The 27063-nt window shown below is 44.2% G+C and overlaps 1 protein-coding gene across 4 annotated transcripts in view; it reads right to left on the bottom strand.

Annotated features, from left to right (window-relative positions):
- Window positions 1–13876: 13876 nt before the first annotated feature.
- ATP8A2 (ATPase phospholipid transporting 8A2) overlaps window positions 13877–27063 on the bottom strand; it is a 323662-nt gene continuing 310475 nt past the window's right edge. For all 4 annotated transcript variants that reach the window (XM_061457660.1, XM_061457662.1, XM_061457661.1 and 1 more), the window contains 2 exons: window positions 22422–22513; window positions 13877–14267 (listed from right to left, as the gene is read on the bottom strand). In XM_061457660.1, the coding sequence (XP_061313644.1) occupies window positions 14170–14267; window positions 22422–22513 (190 nt within the window). In that variant the 3' untranslated portion in view covers window positions 13877–14169. The remainder of the gene's footprint in view (window positions 14268–22421; window positions 22514–27063) is intronic.

Genomic DNA, 27063 nt, shown 5'->3' with positions numbered 1-27063 from the left:
TCCTCCCCCTCAGCAGGAGTTACTTGTGCCCCTTTACACAGCTGGTACCAGCCATTGCCATTAGGGGAAAGCAGAGCTTGCTGCAATTAGAGGGTGTTGCTTAAATATGGCCCATAATGTACATAGGAGAGAGAGCTGGGATGGGTTTGGGTCCCAACTCAGCACATGAACCTCAGCACCTCCATTTCAAAATACCTAATTTGCTGTTCACTTGGTGTCTTGCTGGAACTCTTCTTTCCCCTCCAGATTTTCTGCTTTCCCATTCTTTTTCTCTCAGTGAAATTGTTACTAAATATTATTCCCCACATGTATTCCCTTGTATTTTTCCAAGCTGAACCTCATTTTATTGTTTCCTGCTCATATTTCTTGCTTCTCTGTAGGTCCCTTTGTATTATTTCTCTGCCCTCAGTGGGGTTTGCAATATTTTCCTGCCCAGGAACATTTGCAAATGGACTGAGCAAGTTATTTAAGTCTCTGTCATCCTTTCTTTCATTCCCCATCCACACTGCATGGAGCCAGTTCAATGAGGCCCTTCCCTCCCTGTGGGCTCAAAGAGTCCCCCAGCCTGTAAAGGAGCATTTAATCCCTGTGGCAGTGTTTCTGTGCAATCTGAATGGTCAGATAACACCAGTCAGGCGGCAGTAAGAACCTCCTATGCCTCATCAGTGTGGAGGTGCCCACCACGCTGGACCAGGTGGCACAAAATACCAGTGTTGGCTTCACCCATGGGAAGCCCTCATATGAACCAACACCACGGCATGGCTGATTTACACCAGCCAAATACTGTCAGCGTTGGCCCATCTGCTGCAAACCCCAGGGGTGAAGTTGGAATGGGTGATGTCCTACCTTCCTTAGCACCCTGGGGTGAACCATTGCCTCCACCTTCTGCTCTGGACCCAGCCCTGCTGCAGACACCCCTTCCCATCCCAACACTTACCAGTCTTGTCATTTGCCCACAGAGATGCTGTCATGTTTCCTTGGCTTAATTTGTTCTTTAGATACAGAAAGCTCCAGCATGCTGACCTCAGGCTTCTGTCACCTGGCTTCTGACACTGCGCCTCTCACCTTCAGCTGCTCCATGTTGGTTTATCCACATGTTTTGCCCTGGGCCTCACGTTTCTTTCATCTTCTGCTTGTCCCCATGCCAGTCCTGCACCCTTCAGGGACCTGGGCATCACTGAGGAGGCTGCCCAGAGGAACTCTGATGGGGGCAGCTCCACTGGATGAGGGCAGCTCAACCAGATGAGGGCATATGGGGCAGCTGGATAATGAGCAGCGGCACAGCTTCATTAGGAGAATGCACATCCATTTAACATCAAAGGTGACATCTTCCTGGTTTCCCAAACACTGAGAGCAAGAAGGAAAATATTTCACTAGGCATGGCTGAAAAGTTGCTAGGTGTGACAGAGGCTGAGTATCCACTTACTCCTGATTTTCATCAGAAGGGGAGGGAAAGCTCTCTGGCCTGTAATGTGAATCACAGCTCTCAGATTGCAAGTGCCTCCAGCATTGTCCTGGCAGCGGGCTTTGGCAAAGTAACATTCATTTACTTCTTTGTATGTATCATTTTAGGTGGTTGTTTCTGATGAGATGGAACTACTCAGGTAACAACTCAGTAACCTTCTGCACTGGGCAAGGTCTATGGGCATGCACAGCTCACCAAGGACAGACATGGTTTTGTTAATATTCAAGGATCACCAACTGCAAGCTCAGGAGTGTTGCATCCCAACCAGAAGGAAGTGCAGCAGGAGGGCCAGGAGACCTCCTTGGATAGATAAGGAGCTGCTGAGGAAAATTCAAATGAAAAAAGTGGCTTATAAAAGGTGGAAGCAAGGACAGGCGGCCTGGGAAGAATACAGGGATGTTGTCCAGGAAGCTAGGGACCAGGTTAGGAAAGCTAAGGCCCAGCTAGAACTAGGCTAGGGATGTTAACAGGAAGGGATTCTACAAGTACATAGCAAATAAAAAACAGACTAGGGACAACGTAGACCCTCTCTGGAAGCTCTCGGGAGAACTGGCTACACAGGATTTGGAGAAGGCTGAGGTTCTGAATGACTTCTTTGCCTCGGTCTTCACTGGCAAAGGCTCTGACCAAACCACCCAAGTCTTGGAAGGCAGACACAGGGACTGTGAGAATGAAGATCTTGGGCCCACCGTAGGAGAGGGTCTGATTCGAGACCATCTTAAGAACCTGAACGTGCACAAGTCCATGGGTCCCGAAGAAGTCCACCCTCAGGTCCTGAAGGAGCTGGCGAATGAAGTTGCTAAGCCACTGGCCATCATATTTGAGAAATCATGGCAGTCAGGTGAAGTTCCCGACGACTGGAAAAAGGGAAATATAACCCCCATTTTCAAGAAGGGGAAAATGGATGACCCGGGGAATTACAGACCAGTCAGTCTCACCTCTGTGCCTGGCAAAATCTTGGAGCAGATTCTCCTGGAAGGCATGCTAAGGCACATGAAAAACAACAAGGTGCTTGGTGACAGCCAGCATGGCTTCACTAAGGGGAAATCCTGTCTGACCAATTTGGTGGCCTCCTATGATGGGGCTACGGAAGTGATGGACAGGGGTAGAGCAGTTGATGTCATCTACCTGGACTTGTGCAAAGCGTTCGACACTGTCCCACACAACATCCTTGTCTCTAAATTGGAGAGACATCAATTTGATGGATGGACCACTCTGTGGATAAAAAACTGGCTGGATGGCCGCACACAAAGAGTTGTGGTCAATGGCTCAATGTCCAGCTGGAGACCAGTAACGAGTGGTGTCCCTCAGGGATCGGTGTTGGGACCGGTCTTGTTCAACATCTTTGTCGCTGACATGGACAGTGGGATTGAGTGCGCCCTCAGCAAGTTTGCCGATGACACCAAGCTGTGTGGTTCGGTTGATGGAGGGAAGGAATGCCATCCAGAGGGACCTTGACACGCTTGTGAGGTGGGCTGATGCCAACCTCATGAAGTTTAACCATGCCAAGTGCAAGGTCCTACACCTGGGTCGGAGCAATCCCAGGCACAGCTACAGGTTGGGCAGAGAAGAGATTCAGAGCAGCCCTGTGGAGAAGGACGTGGGGGTGTTGGTTGATGAGAAAATGAACATGAGCCAGCTTCAGTGTGCGCTTGCAGCCCAGAAAGCCAACCGTATCCTGGGCTGCATCAAAAGGAGTGTTACCAGCAGGTCGAAGGAGGTGATCCTGCCCCTCTACTCTGCTCTCGTGAGACCTCACCTGGAGTACTGTGTGCAGTTCTGGTGTCCTCAACATCAAAAGGACATGGAACCGTTGGAACAAGTCCAGAGAAGGGCCACGAGGATGATCAGGGGACTGGAGCACCTCCTGTATGAAGACAGGCTGAGAAAGATGGGGCTGTTGAGCCTGGAGAAGAGAAGGCTGTGTGGAGACCTCATAGCAGCCTTCCAGTACCTGAAGGGGGCCTATAGGGGTGCTGGGGAGGGACTCTTCATTAGGGACTGTAGTGATAGGACAAAGGGTAACGGGTTAAAACTTAAACAGGGGAAGTTTAGATTGGATATAAGGAGGAAATTCTTTCCTGTTAGGGTGGTGAGGCACTGGAATGGGTTGCCCAGGGAAGCTGTGAATGCTCCATCCCTGGCAGTGTTCAAGACTTGGTTGGATGAGGCCTTGGGGGATATGATTTAGCGTAAGGTGTCCCTGCCCATGGCAGGGGGGCTGGAACTAGATGATCTTAAGGTCCTTTCCAACCCTAAAGATTCTATGATTCTATGATACAGGTACACACTTCAAGCTCTGACACCAGGCATACCCAAATGAACTGATAATATGACCATATTGCATTTTTTTTTTCAGACAGAGACCTGTATTAGCATGTTTGCAGGCATTTCCTTCCACAACATGGAGTAAGGAAGGAGGGAGATGGACCAGCACATTATAACCAGTGCATTATACAAATCCAACCCAATGTTCCATTCTTCCAGTCTTCTGCCTCCTGAGGGACCAGGAGATGCTCCTGCTGCCAGTACCGGTTACCAGCAGGTACCACCAGCTCCACAGCATATGTGAAGTCCAGTGAACCAGTCTTGCTTGTTTTACCGTGACAACTGTGCTGGACATTTGTGACCAGGCTGTCAGTCAGTGCTAGCGAAGCCATTAGACAAAAGGTGGTGTGAGAGCTGAGGCTCCCAGGCTCTTCACTTGAAGCATCAAAACACCTTGAAAGCTTACAGCTTCATCACTTAAGGAAGGGCCTCCTTCACATGACCCAGCAAACTCAGTGTCCCCACTACTCCACCATGACACCCTCAGGTACAGTGCCTGACACCACAGGAAACGCAGAGGGGAACCAGGACCACCTCTTCCACCATCACCCCACTGTCCAGCAGATCCATCGATCCATGAAAAATGCAGCATGAGCTCCCTCCTATCAAGCTTTCTCACGGCATGTGTCCTGGCTGAGCATGACCAGTGCAAGTGAGGCCGCATTGGCAAGTTCACCCCATTCTCCTACCTGGGACACTGCTCACTCACCATCTGCCCTGGAGCTCCTGCCTCAGCATAGACAGACAAGAGCCACACACAGAATCAGCTAGGTTGGAAAAGACCTTTAAGATCATCAAGTCCAACTGTTACTATAAGACTGCCAAGTCCACCACTAAATCACGTCACTGAGGGCCTCGTCCACATGGTTTTTGAACGCTTCCAGGGACGGTGATTCCACCACTTCCCTGGAAAAACAGCAGTGGTTTTCAGTTATATTTCAAGCCTCATTTCTCTGCAGTCCCCTGTTTCTGCTAAGCAGGAAGCAGAAGGAAACCCGCTGCTCCTTCCAAGTTTGTGAGGATGTGCTGCACCCCAAATGCTGGGGGAATCAAAGAGGCATGGGGCCATGCTGGTGGGAGAGCCAGTGGTAGGTGTCTGGGTACTGCTGCAGCAGCACTCACAGAAAGGGATTATGTTTCTGGAACATTCTTGCTTTAACATTCCTCAACCAGACCTTTCTCAGTTACACTTTCATTTTTTAATGCTTCCATTTCAGACTTGAGCATTAATCTACTGGTTTAGGGACTTCGATTCTCCTTTGGTCTGGTATGAGGCACTGAAGACTGCCGGCAACTGACTTTAACAGCTGCTCTGGCAAATACTTGGCTCTGGGACATAAGCACTAGATGCTCTCCCAGCCTTGCCTGTCAAGCTGTTAGAGGGAAAGTCTCCGAGGTGATTAGCCAACTAATATATCTAATAAGGGGGTTAAGCAGCAATCCATTATGTTTAACAGTTCTGAGAATCATTTCCCTTTCAGTGTGCTGTGCAAGAGACACCAGTGCAAGAAGCAGTCGGCTCAGCACCGAGCTCTCCCACCACCAACTGAATAAAGCTTATTCAAGTTTACCATCAATTTTACTTTGGAATAATTGATTGCCCAGATGTGTGAGAAGCTTTTACATACAGCAAAGTTCCTGCTGCTACAGGCTTGCAGGCTGGAGTGGTGCTCCAGAGGCCCCGGGAAGGAGCAGGCGTTTACAGCAGCACAACAGGGATACACCAGGAGTTCATCGCTCACTTTTTATTTCCCCGCAAAGGGAAAGCAGGTACTAGGTCTGGCTTCTGGGATAAAAGTGTTTTGAAATGTGCTCAAGCAATGACTCGTAAAGGGGATGGGGAGATTTGGCTTACACCTCCTTTTTGTTTCCCAATTTGAGAAATCCAGAAGTAATTTGTTGTTTTAAAAAAGTCTCTCTATGCTCTTAAAAGTGGTTCTGTCGGCAATCTATAAGGAAAAAAAAGACATTCATCAAGTTACAGCACCCTAAGGAGGAAAAGTTTTAGCCAGACTATATATAAATAAGATCTGTTTAATTCCAGTGTCTAACAGTATTTGGACAAAACAATCTCTTTGTTAAAGCTCATTCACTTTTACCTTCTGTTGGGATCTTATAATGTGTCTTCCTCGTGGTAACCAAAAATGAAGTAAGGCCAATCTTTCCTGCAAATTTAACTTCAGCCATGACTTGAGCATCACTCCTGACTCGGTGCACACCTGATAGTTTTGTTTAGGGAGGATGATGCTGGAGAATGTTTGTCTGGAGTTGGCTGTGCCCTGAGCTCTTACAGCCTGGGCTCACCCAGCCGAGACGCTGCTAAGGCTCTCCAGTGCACCACCACCAGCTTCCCAGCAGATCCAGCACGAGGGACAAGGTGGCTCACAACTCACTATGAAAAACCACTCATTAAAGGGAAAAAACATATTGTAGCAAAGAGGATGACAGCACATGTCCCCTGGAGCATGTGGATGCAGAGCTACCAGGGACATGAGAGCTTTTGCGTGGTGCTTCATGCTGTTGGTCTTGCTTGAGGCGAGGGAGCTTGAGAGGTACCTCTCTGGGCAAGGAAATGCGAGTGAGCTCAGCAGCATCAGCTGAGCACTATCAGTGGAGAGTGGATGTGATATTCCTGACCAGGCAGAAGCAGGAGAGATGGTGCCTCTGTGCTCAGGATGGTTTAGAGAACGGCACTTCTCGATGTACCATCAGACCACTCTCCCCCTGCAAACACAAGAGCATCATGCAGGGCCAGCACTGAAAAAGTCTCTTGCAAATTTAGCTGCAACAAGGGAGCAAAGGAGATTTTAGGGCTTAATCTTCTCCTGCTGTGTCCATGTGACTTAGCAGGGACAAAAGACTTGCAAAGTTCATTTTGGTGAAGCTTCAGTGGGATCAAACGTATCGTTTGTAGGAGAACATCTGCTCTCTAAAGGAACCCAGGCCTTGTCCTTGCACTAACAGAAGCAGGCCCTTAAAACACAACCCAAAAGGTCACAAAAAAATAAGAATAAGCCATTCGCCAGTTTTGCAGCTAAAATGCATTTAACACTGAACTCCTGTGGCAAAACTTGCAGGGGGGAATAAACAAACAAGCCCCAGTCCACTGGATTGTTTAATAAAAGGTTTATTGGAAATACTTCTGTGCAGACATACAACAGTCAACAAGGCTGTTCAAAGCTACAAATTTTCTAAGTTTTCCAAACCTTCTAAAAATACAAGCAAATGACCTTCATTTGTATTCAATCTGGAAGGGAAACAAACTCCAATGTAATGCGATGCTGTATTTAAACTACCAGAGGACATTAATAGGACCTGAAAATGGTAACACTTCTAGAGGAAAAAACCCACACATCGCAGCTGCTCTGCTGGGAGCCAATTAAATATCTCCCCACAGCATTACTCCTCTCTGCATATCCAGATTAAAACACCCCCATCTGAAACAATATTTAAGCAATTCAAGTACAGATACGACAGGCAAGTGGGCACATGACTTGGCTCGCTGATGAAAAAGATGCTGTTACAGATCCTGCCACTCAAGCCACTGAATATTTGACCTCCCAGCACAATGGGCTGCACTCTGGGGGCAGGAGGAGGGACAGGGGGAGGTTTTCAAGTCAGATGGCTCTTCCAGCACACACATGCACACACAGTCCCAGAGGGCTTGGCTGCCTCATTGCTTTGTATCTGGAGCCCTTTCTTAAAACGAGAGTTGAGAAACAACTTTCAGCAACTTTCCAGTTTATGAGCTCTTGACAGTAAGAACAGCAAGTGCCTGCATTCTCTTCCTGACTCAGAGCACCAACCAGAAGGGCAAAGAAGAGCATAGGCGCTGTCTGTTAAATTCCATGTTTTCTAAGAAACCCTGCAGACTTTTTGAAATTGATTAATTTATGCCAAGACGACATCTGGAACATCTTCGCAGGGAAGCCACCCAGTAAGGTGGTCAGAATTGAAAACAATCACGTCCTTCTGTTAATGTTGGCTTTTTCCCTTGGCTTCATCACTTCATAATTACAAGGGTGCTGACCTCCCGGCTATGCAGTGACAGTCTGGCAATAGATTAGTCTTTTCTTCATTGTTAAATTTCTGCGTACCTGCCCAGAGCTTGCCCACACAGAATTTGTTATTTACCCACTTCTATTTCCCTTTAGTAGCTGAGGGAGAATGATCTCCTCATGGCAGACTTCAGGGAAACTTGTCTCACTTTCTTCATACATAAGGGAAGGCTTTGGAGAGACACCAGCACTCAGCCAATCCATCCACACCACAAATGAGCAGGCCATGAATCCAAATGAAACAGCCTCGAGGCTTCATGCTGTCACGAAAAGACCCAGGTCCCCAGATTAACAAGCCCCTTCCACCAGCCTGGGGGATAGGACCTGCCCAGGAGCAACCCCTCAGAAGTCCCATTAACTCTCCATGAAAGATACTCCCTGCCAGGACCGCAATAATTTCAGTGCTCTCTGTGGGTCTATGAGGCAAACAGCAGCCAGTAAACAATTCAGCAATCTGTCATAACCCAGAACACAACCTGTTAGGGCCAGAGGACACTAAGCAGGGGGCTTCTGGCAAGGACAAATCCCCTTTCTTCAAGCTCAGGACTCAACCTGGCACCAAAGCAAGCTCAAATTTCTTTGTAGGAGGTGACTAGAGCTCCTAACTTTGCTCTCTCCCTTTCTTTCCCAGAGCCTCAGGAAGGAACTAGGAAGTAAGCTTTATCCCAGGCCTTCAGGGAATCCCAAAGAATCCCTCCACTCCCTTGTTTCTAACAGCAGCAGTGGTCCTGGACAGACTATTTTGTTTCCCAGTCTCTTCACCTCTCCTGACAGCCCATCCAAGAGCACATTCAGGCCAGATAAACCCAGCCTGTAAAGGCTGTCTGGGCTTTCTGCAGGTCACTGAGAGGCAGTCACCTCTGGGAGTCACTTGTGTGGCCAAGCAGCACAGGGCCACATTCTGGTTTTCATTTGCCAGCAAGGCTCAAAGCCTCCATTAATCTTGCTGCTATGTATGGAAAAGGTATGAAAAGTTGTTCTCTGTACCCATATGGATTTACCTCATTGTCATCTATTGTACCGACCTGTCCTGTGGTCTTCTCCAGACACACAGCTCCGGTCACAAGCACTAAAGGGTAACAGAGGCTCTCTTGGGTTTCTGGAGGATAATGAAGCTTTCAGGTAAAAGGATCTGAGCTCTTTCCTTCCTGCAGCTATTCAGTTCCGAGAAGCCAGTGTAAGCAATATTGTAAGACTAGGAAAATAAAATGGGAACAGGGCTGTGCTAACTGCGCAACCAAACTGAGGAGACTTTCCCCAACCACACACAGAAGGAGAAAGCTCACGAAAAGAAAACCCCAATGCACATGGTTTCACTAAACAAAGCACTGAGCCTTTTGTGCATAGTACAGAAAATGGGTAAAAGCATGTTTCACTCTATTCTAACAGGAATTGCCTGCAGTCAACACGGAGCGCTCTGCACCAGGTAGAATAAGCTCCAGAAAGAAACCACCTGCCTGAAAGCTCAGGTCATGTCAAAGGCCTGACCTCACGAGCATTAACAGGTCACTTCTCTGTTAGAAGCAGGGGCTGTGCTCATGAAGCAGCTTGTTTTACCCCTGCTGCTGCTGGCAGAGTCCCATCAGCCACCACCTGGGACACAGAGGCAACCATGGCACTGTGTTACGGAATAAGCAGCTCCTTGGGGCTGCCTCCCAGCCTGGCTGGAGAGCTGCCCTTCAGAGTGAGATGTGGGACAGAGCTCCTGCTCAGAGGGCTTCTGAGCAACAGGAACATGGGTGCAAATAAGCAACACACTGAAAAGAAGCGGCATTGCCTGTTCACTCACTCAACAAACGATACAGTTGCTCACACAGGGCCTGACTGGTGCGTAGGAATGTGCTGTGTGCAAGTCCAGTCATCAGATTCATAACTTACTAAGTCTACGTGTCTTGTATACCTCTTTACCTTGTCTGCAGTGGTAGTTGTGATTCATGGCTAGGAACAACACCTGGATTTGAATTCAGAACTCTATTGGATAGGTGCTTTGGCTGTGCCTCTCATAGCTGCCTGCGGCACAGCCTCAGGGCTGCGCCCAGGTGACCCTGCAGGTACAAGGTAGAGACAAGGGTCTAGATCTGCTTGGTGCTCAGCACCCTTGAGGAGTCATGGAGTTGCAGCATAGACAGACTCTGACAGAGATGAGTACAAGGGTTCTTCAAAATAGGATGGAAGGAGCCTGTCCAGAGATTGGGGAACATGCATAGTCATTGTCATGTTTCAGAAGCAAACTGCTACCCATATACATGTATAGCACAGACACAGCCAAATTCTCCTCCAACCTGCCAGGTATTTCATATCATCACCATTTACTGTTAGACTCAACAAGAGCTAACAACTGTTAGACTCAACAAGAGCTAACAAGACTCAACAAGACTCAACAAACAGCTCTCCCTGCAAACTGACTGAAGTTTAAGGCATTGATACTGTGTGATGATCCAAAACTAAGGTAAAATATCTTCAGTGCCTTAAAAATAGGGAGAAATCTGATGAACCCAAAGTACTTATCAGAGGTGAAAACCCACTCAAGGGCTGATCTGCTTCAAACTTGAGCTGTGAGGCATAACAGCAAAAGTACAGTCCTCAGAGTATATAAAAATAAAATTAAGTCATTATTTATAAAATCAATGTAAATAGGGCACCACTAGTACGCACCAATGACTGGAGGCAATGCAAACCAGCAGATCTGGTGAGCTAGCTCAAAAAAGGCCAAAAAAGCCTGCAGGACAGGGACAGTGTGAGGATCATGCACCTCTCTTCTTGGGGTTGTGCATAGAGGGCCAAGTTGCATGCAGTGTGGCCACTGACCATGTCATAGTCGTTGCATTTCACTTCTTCTGGTCCACCTGAGTTTTCTCTTCTTTATTTATGAGCATTGACTGTCTCCCAGCAAACACACTCGTGTACATGCTGTAAAAATAATGTAATCTTGGTGACAGGAGACTTCCCTACAGCATCTGCTATTAGCTGCTGGCTGAGGCAAGGGAAGAGACTGCACATTTCTGGCGTGCACTAAGAGGTGTGTGGTCTACTGAAGCACAGATTAGCAAGGCTTGACTGTTATCTTAATTTACAGCCCATACAGTTCATGTTAACTCCACACACATTTTTAGATACGTTAGCAGCTTAGTTTGACTCAGATACTTTTATTGGTTATTTGCCATCTCTCCTTGACAAGCTATTACTGACTTCCCATACTAGCTCCCTATGCAAGACCTGAAGCCCTGTCAATAAAAGAAAATGTCAACAGACTTATCAACAGTGCTCAGCTCAGGCTCCTGCTCACCAGCTTTAATTTGCTACTAGGCAATCATTAAAGTAACAGCAGCTTCTATGCAACAGCGATTATAGTGGTACACAAAGAAGCAACCAGATCAAGGTTTAATTCAGGAAAATCACTGCTTCCTTATGGATATTTCTCCCCACCCACCACCACTTTAGTCAGTGCATCGTGCTGCCCAAAAATCCATTTTCTGATCAACTCTAGGTGGTTAAGTCTGGACAGTCAAGCAGAAATCTCCTATTCCTTCTGCTCTGATACCCTGTCTAGTTGATAACACATAGTGCTTTCCACGGTTGATGTTACTCCTACATGCACTTGTGTTAATGAGCATGGAATTCTGTTGATGCAGAGCAGCTGCCTTTCTCCTTTTATTAACACACCACTGGGATACATCTCTTCAGTGTTCACCAAGACAAGCAACTCCAACAGTCAGGCTACAGCGTATTACAATACATTAATTCCTGTAATGACTCCAAAGAACAAGAATGCCAGGTCTTGACCTGGGTGGGCTCTACAGGATTAACTCAGCTAGAGATTAAGGCCTTACAGTGATGATAAAGTCTGACCCTCCAGCCCCAGTGTCACATACTGTATAGCCCTGTGACAAACCCCATGTGTAATTCCCATTGAGCTGACAACCAACACACGTACCTCAATCTAAGCCACTATTCACTCTAGGGAGGGTTTGTGTTTGTGACACACACTGACCTCAATTTACAGAGAGGTCAGAATGATACAACCCATAGTCTGTGCTAATAAAATAAATCACATTAGATGACAGCCACTCCTCCCCAGAACCTCTCATTATGCTCTGTAAAATTTTCTTGCCCTAAGTTAAGAACAGAAGAGACTCCAGGATCCTTTCTATTCAGTGCTCCACACATTTACTCACCCTTCTTCATTATCCAGAGGTTTTAAAAGTTTTTTCTGTATCCTCATGAAAAGCCTCCAAATTGTTTACATACCAGTGTTTAGTGTGTGGCTTAGAGCACAAAGACTAAGCTGATCTCACTTTGCCTCTGTGGGAAGTAAATTTTCCTTGTGTCGGTACAAAAGGAAGAAACAGTGAGCAATTTTGAGGACAGGCTTACACCATACATTTCCTAAATAGATTTTGTTTCTAAAGAAAAGAAAGTGTTTAACAGGTTAGATCAGCATTAAGATTTAAAAGCTCCTGGGATCAGTTTATTCTCCCCTTCTTTATTCTCTGCACTAGTATTTGTGCCTTTAAACAAAATACATCTCCCAGAAAAGACATACACCCACACTTCCCCCTTTGACATTCATGCCTATGGCAAAATTATGTGCACGTTTCCCTTATTGCATAATTGTCTCATTAGCACTGCAGAAAGAAGGTGATGACTTTTCCCTCTGTGCCATCAGGCTAATCCAAGAGCAATCCTGCCTGGTGCAGCAGGAGCTAAATTTGCTTTTTGACATGGAAGGGGACTCTGAGCCTCCAAGGTGGCACTGGGAATTGAACTATGACACTTGAGTGCTGGCATTTACTCTCAAGCCTTAAGGAAGATGACGCCAGTGGACCAGGCTGGTGTTTTCCTTTTCCTCTCTAAACATAAATATTCATATTCAAATTGCTTTCGGATATATTTAAATCAATAAAATGTTCTGGATGATAGTCAATAGGGCAAAAAACAAGGCAAACTTTAAAAATGCACTGATGTAGTGCATACATTAACCATGAAACCTGGCTAAAACACAGCAGTATTTACTTTTTGCTATTCAGAAACATGGCTTGGCAACTAAAATTAATAGAACTTGTCTGGAGGACAGCATGAGCTTTCTAAGAGCTCTTTCAGCTTAAACCTATGCCCTAGTTTTTGCCTTTTTTTTTTTTTTTTCAAAATTCCAATCTAAGCAGCAGCATGCCTGTCCTACTGGCACAGCGAGGCCATGGAGCCAGCATTCTTTCCAGGGCTCACGGGTCCGAGTGTGTCAGGAAGCCTGTTGATGGATCACATCTAGAAGAGGGACTGGTTTGGCAGAACAAACAAACAGGTCTCCATTCACAGTGACCAGCCCTGTGTGTGTGTACATGTGTGTAAAACCTTCCTATCTTTCTTTTGCATGCCCATCCCACCTGGTCAGGAGAATGCTTCTTTAGGTTTACAGCATCAGCCTCTCATGCACATCATCTTTCTCAATATCTGACAAGCTTGTACCTTTTAAGCTCCCACAGTTTTTATTCTACTGTTAAAGTGGGAATGGGATCATGGAAGGCTACATTTGAACTGCGCATCCAAATACATTATGAAGAGTTACCAGGAGGCACCTATTTGAGTTCATCTTTGTGCACAATGCCATGCACCCAAGACAGCTGCCCTACAGAGCTCCCTGACTTCCACATCCTGGCTTGGTAAGCTATTAACTGGGTTTTAGAAAGCTAAATAGAGCCCTAATACATCCTGTAAGAGGGCAAGAAATACTCTAAGTAATTCATTACTATCTTGTGTTATTCTGTCATAAGGCAGCAAATGAGCATTTGTAACTACAGACTGTTGCAATCAAAAATTGTATGCCAAATTGTCTGTTAAAAATTTCAGCCGAATTAGTAAACAGTGAGTATTAGAGGGAGTAAGGTCTGCATGCAGCCGTGTGCATTTGGTCTGTGTGTAACGAAACAGGAAATCTCAGCACCCCGTTCCAATTAAGCAAAGACTGATTTCTCATGGAACATAAAGTTTCTACTTTTCACCCAGAACAACTGTATGCTGATGCTTTAAATAGTGGTAAAACATTGTTTTTAATTTCACACCTCACATAGCACAGTCAAATGCTTCATAACAAGATAAACAGAACTTTAGGCAGAGCTTTGTGACTGAATTCAAACAATGATTTCCCCCCACAATATGTACTCAAGGTTTGCAGGGAGAATACAGAAACTTGTTGGCTAAGGCCACATAAATGAGTTCTCTGGTGTTCTGGCTGCTGCTGCCAATCCTAGTCAAGAATGCGTTAACAGTGGATGCATTGACCCAAATCCCATTATTCCCACCACCCATCAAGTAAAGAACTATTTATTCTATTTCTGTTCTCCTTTTGGTTGTATCGTAGGATCGAACAACTTGCGACTGGGAAACAACACCGTGTTCTTCTTGAGAAAATGCATACCCATCTGAAAGAGCAAAGGAAGAAAAAATAGGTCACTGGAGTCCAGCTCAAGGGCATGCACTTCAAACATACACCGCTGTGCACTACATTGCCTATGTGGCATGGAAAGGACGTCTGCTGCCAGCTCTGTTTCACTGCTCCCCTCCCAAGGCCAGGTTAGTGTACACAGTCAACACTTCAATCTGAGTTAACCTTACTAGGAACCTATAGACTGATTTGGATACCATGTGTACTCCCATAGTGGCAGAGCTTCTTTAAAGACATGACAGGTAGAGATTTAGGTTTTGGCTTGATTCCCCTATAGTCAGCTTGATATCAGCACTTTCCTTGAGGAACATGGAAATGTCTAGACTACAACTGGATCTGAGTTACATCATCTTCTTGAATTCATTCAGGAATTTTTTTTTTTAACAAGTTTTCAGGTGTCATCTGACAAATCACAACAAACAACTCTTTATTCTCTTGGCCAGTCACCCATATCTTGGATAGACCAGACAAACATATTCTGGAGGTCTCTATTTTGCACAAGTTATTCCTGTTGGCTAGTACCATGCTTTAGCTGCCTTAGAAATTACTCAGATGAAAATAACTGTGTCTCTCATTTCTTTTAAAGCATTGTGGACAAGGCAAGTGACATTTCTGACATCATTAGCAAAACACCTCGCTACTGTTAAAACAGTCTCAAAAGCTAATGGACCAACATGGTGAAACACCAAACAGTGTTTACAGCAGACATGACCCTACAGAAAATCCAGAACAGAAAACTATAGCAAAGGACAACAGACTTTGTGACACCACGGAAAGATGTAAATGGGTAACCAGAAAGGAGAAGGCCAGATCAGCAGAGTTATGAAAACGGAGCAATAGGGAAGTCACAGGCTATATAGAACCAGCTAATGCTTTGTATAAGAAAGCAGGCAACAGTTGGCAAATGTAAACACTGCCTGGGAGAACCCAAGAATTATACTATGGCTAACTCTGCATGGGCAATTCTCCATCTCCCCCCCGAACGGCTCTGAAAGCAGCAGCTTGCAAATTCTGAAGTCCTACCCCAGATTCACCCTGGGCTGAAAGACACAGCATCAGATAAGGATGAATGTCCCAATTGCTACGCAGAGACATAGCAAACACCTTTCAGGTGTCCTCCCTTAACAGGCTCAAGGCCAGGTTGGATGAAGCTTTGAGTAACCAGGTCTAGTGGAAGACCATGGCAGGGGGGTAGGAACTGGATGGTCTTTAAGGTCCCTTTCAACCCAAACCATTCTATGATATTCCTCACCATCTGGTACCAAGGTGAGAGAAGTCTGGAGCACAACATAGACCCCATGACAGAAAAGCACATGGGCTGACACCCTCTTAAGGCAGGAGGGCCTGAATGCATCCTTCTTTGAAGCAAGTGACTGATACTGGAAGCCAGGAAAAGCCCAGAAGACCAGAAATTAACTGTATTCCCTGAGCGAGGTTTGTTAAACCTTCACCTTGACCACCAAGCTGGGACAATGTGAGATGAGCAGAGGTGCTCAGGCACTCCTAGATCTTTTCCTCTTGCCAATGCCTGGAACACGGAGGGTGGTCACTAACTCCTATCTGCTGTAAGCTGCTGGGAACAGTCCTGCAACTCTAGGGATGACTACTGTTCAGTTAATGTGGAGGGTCTTCTCTCTCACAGGGTGCAGGTGAATGTCACCTCTGAAGCCACAGCAGCTTTGCTGTAGATTTGAGCTCTTGAGGCAGAAGGTCCGCTCCCTTAACAGGAGAGCACACTATCAGCAGGTTAGCTGACCTCAATCACAAGCATGATAAATCTTTGCAGTAAACAGAGGGGATCCAAACAGAAAGACATCATCCAGAACTAACTCCAGCCACATCTCCCTCTTGGAGTAACTGCAGGAGAGTATGAACTTTGATTTGATTAAGTGACTTATCCTCCCAGCATCCCTTATGACATTCCCTAAGCAATTCCATGCCAACATACATACAGGTACAGAGGTATAGGCTGGTTTTTCCTGCCTCTAGCTGAAGGTTCACAGAATACATTCACAAAATGCAAACAGACTTTTGGAAAAAAGTATGTACATGCTGGATAATTGCAAAGGAAATACGATTTACAAAACAGGCTTTCATTTAAAAATGGGTAGATTCACTCAAACAAATACTTCCACTGGGCTTGTTCCACTCTAAGAGCCAATATACTGTTAGCTTTTTGGCTAATTTCTTCATGGAAAGTCAACTTGGTGAAAGACTGCAAGCTTGAGCCCTGAAAGACTGAAGCCAATGTCTCATAACCTGGTGTTTAAACCACAACACCTAGTCTGCATCAAGATGGCTTTGTTATATTTACTTATCCAGTAAGATTATTCAGTGCAGTGGATTCTTTAACAGCCACAACTGCTGCAAATCCAGTGCTGACCACACGAGTGTTTAGAGCCTATCAGCCCCAGGAACCTTTCCATAACCTGCTTATTTCCAGTGTTGGCACAGACCTATCAACAACCAGGCAGCCCAAACACCCTGCAAAGCCAATGCAAAATGCAATCAAAGAAATACATTCACCACCCTCACACCCTATAGAAAACACCTTATCACAGCAAAATACTTTGGGTTAAGATGATCAATGGTTAAGAATAGCATCCTCCTGTTCTTCATCCATCCTGAAGTATCAGCACAGACGGGTTTGTGGGTACATCATGGGAAAAGCTGTGACCCCCACACTCGCACAATGCCCTACTTAGTTGAAGCTCAACATTTGGCAGTTTATTTAGAAACTTTCCTGCTGATCTCTGTACAGGAAGATGAGTTCATATTACACTTTTTTATTCATATTAAAATTCAGCTTTAAGCTGTTTGGGCAGGTGACTGTGCCTTGCAGAGTCAGAACACTGTGAACGCTCAAGTCGCATCCGCACTCCCCAACCAGCTCTACATTTCCACTGTTTTCAGACCCTATCCTGAAAACAATGAAAGTTTCCATCTGCCCATTACTAGCGAACTTTTCAGAAGCTTGAACTTTTCCCCCAGCTTCAATTTTAAACCACACCTATGAGGCTGCCCTGGGAACAAGGCCCTCATTGTTCAGCTGTCCTGCAGCAGCCCAAGAAAGGAGCACGTTTCTTTGGGGCTTTCTGGGCACAACCTACTCATGGCCGTTGCAGAAGGAAGGACCTTTGTACGCAGAGACCTCTATTAATGGAGGAAAAGCACACTGGAGTATCTGTCAGTGGGGCTCATTTTGAGGAGATTCACGTTCTCATCAAATCTAAGGTTTCACTTGTAGCAGATTATTATCAGGCAACCTACCAAATTTTAAAAGCATCCCGTTGGCTTTTCTTTTTTAAAGCTTTGATATTCTATTAGTTGATCAGAATCTAGTATCCCATTAGGTTTCTAATTTAACACACTCTTTTTCTGCTCACTGGAATGACTATTCTGGTCTGTGCAATGCTGGATTAGAGAAGCCATCTCCATGAATGTGTCATGCACATGGTAACGCTGTGTAAGCCAAACAGTTTTGAAGACCAGTACCAGAAAGGGTCCAGAGTGCTCTTTTCATTCCAGAAAATCTGCTCATGGAAGGACTGCGTACAGTTCTAGTCACTTTAGGGACTCCTTGCACTCTCCTCTGATACACCTGAACAAATGCATTTTATGGTCATATTGTTTGCCTTTGGGGAAAAATGTCCAGATTCAAATCCTTTAAAATTTTTAGGGTTCTGCGGGACAGAAAGTGCCTTTTTTTTTTTTTTTCCCCAAGAAAAATCTTTTAGGAAATGTTTCTTCTTAGATACCACAAATGTCCAACATAAAAATCAATGTTAGGGTATCACTTGGCAACCAATTTCTCACTCAGGTCCAGCGCCTGGGTCTACACACTTTTTAAGGAGATTTGCTATGATGTCACAGTTCACATTCACCAGTTAAACAGTAAATGCTCACTCAGCTTTGACTCCCCCAGCAACCCTCTTCCCCTTACCCTGGGACAGCGAGAGCTGCTTTAAATCTTGAATATTTTGACTAATGCTTACAGAAAACATTCATTTCTCTGCTGATAAACTATGCCTGTGTTTTCTAAAGGACCCAGGAGGAATTCCTGACAAATGGTCCCATCTATTTCTCCCCAGATACTAACCTACTGGTATCTGCATGCAGAAAACGGAGCCAGATACCACAGCACCAATTCTAAACTAATTATTCTTATTACTTTTTCTTAACTTGACTTTTAAAAGATTGCAGCTCCACTTGGCAGTCAACAGATATGGATCTTGACAAAAATACAGAATATTTCAAACATTTGCAAGAGAAGAACTGGAGTTACAAAGTATCTCAAGTATCTACCCTGTTGGTTTTCAAATCAAAATGCACCAGCATAAAAGTGAGAGGAAGGCGTCCGCTAGTGGAGAATTAATGATGGGATTAGAGCCCTCAGCATGAACACATTATTATTATTTATTATTCAGCAGCCCACATACTGTGAAATGAGCCTCAGATGACAGGTGCTTTTTCTCCATTGATTAATAAGGTGCAAACCATATGCTCTGCGTTCAGATTTATTCTATGCAATCACCATATTCTGTCAAAGGAAGGGGGATTTTCTTTGCTAGCATAGGAAATTTGGGCCAAGTGCAGTAATCCTCATTCAGGCATGGCTCTCTGCATTTCAGGGGGAGTTCTGCTGGAGCAGGGCTTACTGAGAGCAGGATTCAGCTCTATTTTTAAGAGCATGCTGAGACAAATGACAAATAAACACTGGCAGGGGGGATTCTGAATTACAGGAGGGAAATTGCACTAGAGGGATGCTATGGGACCTTCCTTAGACACACAAGTCTGAGGGTACCTGAGCAAGTGGGAAGGATCACCTTTCCCATGCTGCTGGTGAGGCTTTGAGGGCACAGGTGATACAGGTCAGTCACGCAGGAGCATAGGGAGGTCAAGAACTATCTTTTGTATCTACAGAACTCATCTAAAGGAGATGCTACTTTCACAAAGTTGCAGCAAAAAAAGAGACGTAAACTTGCATGGAGACCTGGGGAAAGCTGATCAGGAGAGAAACCTCATTGCCAGCAACGAGGGAGAGGGAGAGCTTTTGGAAGCCATTATTGCTCCTTCCCTTAAGTGTGAACCCCACAGCATACTAAATCAAAGGATCCAAAGACACATCTGAGAGGAGCCTGGTGGCATTTCCTGCTCACTGTTTTTAGAAAGCAGATGGCAACAGGCAATCTCTGATTTCACCAGGCTCCTTTGCCAAGAGCTACACCAAGCCCAGAGGCCAGTGTCATCACTGCTGCCTACAGGATTCTACTGAGATGATTATGGGCTTGACAACCACATAGAACTTTTCCACTGAGGTCTCAAGACAAACACCCAATATGAATCTCACCGTATTTTCTTTTAAAGATTTCATAAAGCTTCCCAAAAGTTATACTAGTAGGAAGGAACCATATGAACTTGGACAGTACAGCTAGTAAATAGATTTCTTTCATGCTTCTGACAGCTCTATAGAATTCAGGAGCACAAAACCAAAGTTGAAGCAAGAAAAATAGCCATGAACATCTTATAAACATTAAGGGCATACCTTTCCGACAGGGGCTACTCTCCAAGGCAGTCACTCTGAGCCAGTTTCTTTACTGGGAGGAGGCGTTTAAGAGATTAATCCTGGCTGGCGCTCATGTATGGCACTAACATGGCACTGGCTGTGTGGCACTTCGAGGGCTGGATCCACCAGAGCCTGGTGCTACATGGGAGCACCACAGCCATGCATCCTGCCTGAAGGTCTTATGCTGTGCTAATGCTTTTGGGGAGGGGCTGACTCACCAAGAGAGAGATAAGGAAATACAGAGTGAGCTTATGCCTTTCATACAAGTCTGTGCAGACTTACCTCAGTCATCTTTTTCCTGCCTCCACAGACCACTAGTAGTGGCCCAGAAACTCCCCATTACATTGTCCTTGCCATGAGATTGGAAACAAAGCTATTTAGGCCTTATTTTCTCTTAAAAAATTTAGAAATGGTTGTTGTCAAAAATGATGTGACTCATTAAAGAGTACTGCATCTTTACAATCTGTGCTAGGAAATTCAATCCCCTTTTGTTTCCATCCTGGGACCAAGGCAGTTGATTTACTTAAGCCTTTGTCAGCTTTAACTAAACAAACCATTTTCCTGCTTTATATGCAAGTGTCAGATACCGAGTTGAAGCCATATAAGCAATTTCTGGAAGAAGTGGCCTTCACAGGCTGGGAACTCTGAGCATGGTGGAAACATATGAGCAGTTCAAGACTTCAAACAGAGTGCTTGTAACGTGATTTAAGATATTGGCCCAGCATGTCAAGGCTACTGCCCTATTCATCAACTCCTTGCTTTGAAGATTTCTAGCATTTAGTAAACAGTTGTGTGATCGAGGGTTGTGAAAACAGCACATATGTTCCCCGGATTTCACATGGCCTTGTACACATAGCAGCTATGCAACACTGGAAAATAACATTTGACAAGAGATGACAGAATTTTTAAAGTCATGGATATGCCATAAAAAGCATCTTTCAATCCTAACTGCTTCACAATCAGAACTTATGTTCATGTAGAAAAGAGACTGCTGATTGTAACCTGTCCTGAGTGGCCTGACTCATTTAGCACTTAATTTGCATTTATAGGGAAGCTAGTTATCCAAATTAGGGTTTGTTTTGATCTCATTTTCCTCTCCCAATAGCTATTCACCTACTAACAATGTGATGATGTGTTCTATCAGACTGAGAGCATACATCAAGGCTGACTAGTTACCACTGGTGTATCTCCTTTCTGCATTGTGGTAAGTCTCTAAGCAGACTATTTGACAGCAATTCATTTATGCGTTTTATGGATTGCTTCTGCCAATCATCATCTTTGGAATTTCCTCAAAGAGTGTGTTTGCACATGCAAAGCCATGCTGCCATCAGCATCCCTGGCTCCTTGACACAAATGATTAAGTCCTTGCAGAAGCATGTGGTCCACACGGCTGCTCTGTGCACCAGTCTCTTTTCCCAGGAGCAATTGGATTGATCGCTGAACACGCTACATCCCTTGACAGTGACGGCCTTGCAATGATGCTATGAAGGATAAAGACTAGCAGATCCGCAACAGTCCCACCCCTTCTAGTCAAATTCCTCATGGAAAATAGGAATACTCCTGGCACTTGGCTTCTCAAATCCTGGCCCTGCCTCCATGGCCTGAACCATAACAGCTCTGTTACAGATGACACAGCCAGCAATGAGATTTGACTTCCCTGAGTTTCTTAAACAGCCACAAAGTGTCATTTCTCACTGCAATGGCAGTAACCTAAATCCTGAGTGCCTGCCCCTTGCCCTGTACACCGGGGGCTGTTTTCTTTAGTAAGATAAGCATATTTTTATCACCTTTTAATCACAAGAGAGACTGCATTTTACCACTCGAAGGGGTTGACCAGACTCCCTGGCCCCTTCAGACAGCGTGGTCATTCGGGGTATCTGTCCTACAGAGCTACTAGATTATTTTTAATGCTGTGGAAGCCTTTCTAACACTGACAAAAAATGTCAGGTCCAGCAGATAAAGGCCTGTCATGTTCCTCTAGGAAGATGAAGAAATGTTTGACCTCTATACCAACAAGAAATTCAATTTATCCCAAAATAGCAGCAACAGTGAGGTGTGTGTGATGTTGCAACAAAGAGGAAAAGGAGAGTCGGACAAAGAGGAAAAGGAGAGTTTTCCTCATCAGATACATACAAAACCCCTACATGGCATCCCTGAAACACAGCTGCACCCTCAGCTAACCACAGCTAATACAAGTTTGCATAAAGAAACCATTTCTATTAAGGCTAGGTTCTGTCACAGCATTTATTTTATCCTGCAGAGTTTTTGATTTTACAGTGGTTTTGAGACTATCAGTATTTTCCACTTAGAGAACCTCCGTATAGGGATTTTGTCGTCTGGGCCTGTTGATTGAATCCTAAGGAATTATCCGCATTTGAGCTCCACTTGCCTAGGGCCAAGTACACGAATTCCATTTCCAAATGTATGTGCCTTGCTTGGCAGCTCATCAGCCTCTGTGCTAGATTATCTCTACCTACAGTTTAATTAAAAAATAATCACCCTGCGCACGCCTCACGCGGGACTGACTGCTGTGAAACACACATGCATACACGATCCGCTACTCACGTGATACACTTTGCTGGACAGAATGAGCACGGAAAAGGCTCGGAGGAGTTTTCCTGCCCAGCCTTTTTAACAAATGATCACGTTCGTTCACGCTGAGGGAGAGAAAAAGAAACACCAGTGAGTAACCAGCTGATTTCAAGGTAAAAGTCAACTGTGTGAAAGTACCTGGTGGCTTTGACATCCTCAGTGTTCAAGAGGCCTGTAGCATGAAAAAGATATTTCTCTTTCTTTGAACTGCACATTATCAAGAGGACTACTAATGGAAGCTCCTCCTTTTTAAGGCCACTTTGTGTAAGTTTCCTTTTAGTTAACCCATCCCTATCATTACCATCATTGTGATTTCTGAATACCCAATGCCTAGTAGGTAGGCATGCCTATTTAATGCATTGCCTACACATTATTACAAATCATATCAGAAGTCTGACATCAAGTGATATGTAACATTAAAAATGAGATTTCTCTTTAGTATTATATAAATGTATCACAATACCCACAAAATGCCTTAGAGAGAAGGAGCAAGGCACTCTGACTTAGCACATGGTAAAAGGCTTCTATCACACCTGCAAAATGGCCTGAAGCAACCAAAGGTGGGACCCATAGTTAACTGTCTTCTAAAGAACACTCTCCTTTTCACCTCTTATACTGTAAAGAAAACTTTCTAGCCATTTTTTGATTAAAACCCCTTTAGTTTACACAGTTCCTGTCAAAGGTGTGAAAAATTATTACTGCATTTACAGAAAGTGAAAATACAAACTTAGGGTGAAAAATACATATGCTTACAGCAGGTTTCACAGATGTACGCAAATCATTAGAGACACTCTCCACTCTGATTTTTATTAAAAACACAACTAATTTCATTAAGAACTTTATGCCCAGAATTAAACAATGACGAAGATCCTGGCCTTTCAAACCACCTAATTACATATACAAATCCTACTAAATTCAGTGGGGTTATAAAATAACCTCGGGGTCCACATTTCATTGCACTGGAGCCTCAAACAACTGTTTTATATCAGATTATTTTGAAAAAGACATTACAGTCTAGTTTAAAGTTCCTCTGCAATTATGTCAGGGCTTTTTCCATCTCATCCTTGTTCCTAACACCAAGATAAAGCCAGTGCATAGAAGGGATCTGTTTGCTAGTGCAGCTCCTTGCAGTGTCTTTATGCCATTTGCACTACATTTGCACTGTTTCCATTTTCAGTCTGCTTGTTCTTTCACATCTTTATTCACAAGCAGTAATTCCACTGGTTATGCTGCACACATGGATACACATCTAAATGGCAACCTTGATATGTTTCTTGGATTAGATTACAAATTCACATACATTTACTATATGGAATGGAAATCCCATCAAGCACAGCTGCTGCTGTCAACAAGGTTACAACAGCTTTAAACAAACAACTCCCTTTCATGGAAACAGTTTGCTAACTTCAAACAAGCAAGTAACCAAAGAATCTCCGAGATGCCTATAATATGTAATCCAGCCATGCAGGCTTATGTTCCACTTAATAGTCCATTAGGGTAATATCCAGGCTCGCAGTCCTCTCTGTTCACTGTATAATGAGATGTCCACAAAAGAAACGGAAGAATCCTTCTATTTCTCTATGGTCTCTAAACTTAGACACCTGCACTAGAAACTTGTACGGCCTATGGACCCCTACTTAAAATCAGCATTTTCAGACACTTGGTTTCTGCCCCTCCTTCCTTTGGCACCACAGAACCACACCTGCAACGGACAAGCTTTCTCTACCACCAGTCAGTAGTATTTCCTCTATATAATATGGAAGTTGATAACAGATTTGGAAGCAAAACTATAGACACCAACTGAGTATCAAACAAACTTTGGGAGCTCCTAGATCACGAGATCTGCCTGTGTTCAAAGCAGTAGGATCACAGGTTTTCAACAAAAACAGGTACATACAAAATCAAGTACATACACAAAGAAATCTCCAACTGCTCAAAGCAGGTAGCATAATAGAAAATACATATTGCAAAGAATCACCAGGTAAGGGGATAGCAAGACAAGAGCTCTCTCCCAACTTTAACAGGGTTATGAAGTTAACAACCTACATAATCATTACCAGTTCATCTAAAAACTAGCAATGCTGTACTATGAAACCTCATGCTGATTGTGGAGGGCTGATGGGTGACTTGTAAGCCCACTGACTGGTAAGTGCAGTGAAACACTGTCTGAATCTACTGCTGTGAATGACAGAAGTGGAATACCTGTTCATTTCTGCAGGTAAGGAACATACAATTAGAGTCTTTTCCACTTCATCAGGAGAACTGGAGGATGGTTTTGGATAGGTGGCTCAAAAAAGGAATCTTAAACCAATCAAAAACATTCGTTTTAAGGGACAAATAAGCAACCTGGAGAAGGCTCCAGGGAGACTTTACAACAGCCTTCCAGTACCTAGAAGAGGCCTACAAGAAAGCTCAAGAGGGACTTTTTGCAAGGTCTTGAAGTGACAGGACAAGGGGTAATGGCTTTAAACTGACAGAGGGTAGACTTAGATTAGATATAAAAGAAGAAGCTATTTACTGCGAGGGTTGAAAGGCCCTGGCACAGGTTGCCCAGAGAAGTTGCAGAGGCCCCATCCCTGGCAGTGTTCAAGACTAGATTGGAAGCCTTGAGCAACCTGACCTAGTGGAATGTGTCCCTGCCCATGGCAGGGAGCTGGAACTGGATGATCTTTAAGGTCTCCTCCAACCCAAAGCCTATAATTCTATGAACATCTGCTACAAAGTCCTTACACTGAGAATGGAATTAACCACAGCAGCAAAAGGCACGAGAAACAATTTTTTCATCTGCTTGTCTACCACACAGCAACAGCTGAAGTGCAGGATGGTACCTGCTACAGGCCAATAATGATTAGCTCCTCAGGCTTCTACATGCAGTGCATGGAGGAGAGCATGCTGTGAAGGGACTTCTGGACAGGAGGGCATACTACAGTTCTAAGGAAGCCAAAGCTTGACTATCTTTGATATTGCTAATTATAATGAACAGTTTCAAAACTGAAGTCACACCCAATTTTCCCATTTGGGAAATTATATTGGATTGTATCTATGCAGGAAAAAAAACCAAACAAACCCTCATGGAAGTATTAGAGCATTTGTGGTTTAAGTACATGGGATGATTAAACAGACTACAAGTCAAGACTAGTCAAGTACTATAAAATGAGCTCTTAGTACATTGAGGCAAATGCAGCACAGCTTTTCTGAAACAGATGAGCATTTGATTTATGAACAGATACAATACAAGACGTGAAGGGAAAGAAAATTGGTTCAGTGGGATTCTTAACTGAAGTGTTTGCATTGAAACAGAGTCCCTGCTTTCAGAAAAGGTTTTTGTCTGCTACCAACAGTTAACAGAGTGAAGACTTTTCAGTCTCCCTCACACTTTGATGCAAAACTATGGGTAACATCAGACTTGCAGGCACCAGGCTTGGCCTCGCTCACAGAAATATTGCTTGTAAATCAATCCCAAGTATCAGCCATGATTAAGTGTTAATTGTGCTTTCCAGTGACTCAGAGCCAGTGCCTAAATCCTCCTCAGGGTCTAAGGATGGCATCTTAAGAGGCACTGAGGTGAAAAGATGAGAGATATTAAGATCATAGTCTGAATACTGGATGTAGTTGTGCTCATACTCAGGACCTCTAAAGTGGTGTCAGAATGGAAGAAATCACAAACTCAGACAGCCTTACGGGAATCAGTGACCTGGAAAGTGACACTGAAATATGGTGGTTAATGACCTCAAGAGGGGTAAGGGAGAGACACCACCTATCTGTAATTATATGAAGGACAAAGGACACAGACAAAATGCTTTGAACTAAACAAAACAAATAGAAGATTAGAACAAAAACTATTACAAAAATGTCCCAGTTTGGATGGTTACTACAAAGAAATTATTAAAAAAAAAGCCAGTACTCAAGTCACAAATAACCCAAACAAACCAGATGCAGTTGTTATCAATAATGAAGAACACCTGAGCCAGGAATACTTTTGCAATAGCTTTCCGAGAGGATCAAGATGATTTCTCTCTGCCTGGAAGACTATGCTAACAACATTACATGAATTCATTAAGTGGATGACAAATTAAAATGTAAACTAAAGGCAACTTGTTATTTTGTAACATTATTTTCCATTCAACAAACACATGACTCTTCCATTTTTGTATCTGAATTGCTCTAAGGCGTCAACAGAGACCTTAATTTTATTTTCCTGTATTCTCCTCATCCCTCACAAAAGAAAATAGCCCTTAAATCTGGGCAACAAACATCTGGCTTTACACATTCAAATGAAGCACATCAAAACAAACAGAATAATTCAAAGCTGACCATAAACATCCCACTGTCTCATTTGCTCAAGTAATTAAAAAAAGATGAGCTTCACCACCAATTAATCTACTGAGCACTAATTAGCTTTAATGAGGATTTGTGGTACTTGGTACAGCTTGACCCAGAATGTCCTCAAGAGTCCACTAATTGGTTGGTGTCAAAAGCAGGTCTCACAAAGAAGGGAAGGTTAAAGTGGATGCAGGTGTCCTTAAAATTGGATCTTCTCTGAGAAAATACACACATAGCCCACCTAAAAAATAAGAATTAAAAACATCAGGGCCCCTCTTCTCTTACTAGAACT

Source organism: Pezoporus flaviventris, unplaced genomic scaffold (assembly GCF_033815535.1).
Source record: "Pezoporus flaviventris isolate CSIRO_AGI_PZ_B2104156 unplaced genomic scaffold, CSIRO_AGI_Pfla_v1 ptg000025l, whole genome shotgun sequence".
NCBI classification, from domain to species: Eukaryota; Metazoa; Chordata; class Aves; order Psittaciformes; family Psittacidae; genus Pezoporus; species Pezoporus flaviventris.
The sequence above is the reverse complement of the archived record's forward strand: the minus strand, read 5'-3'. Positions and strand labels throughout refer to the sequence as shown.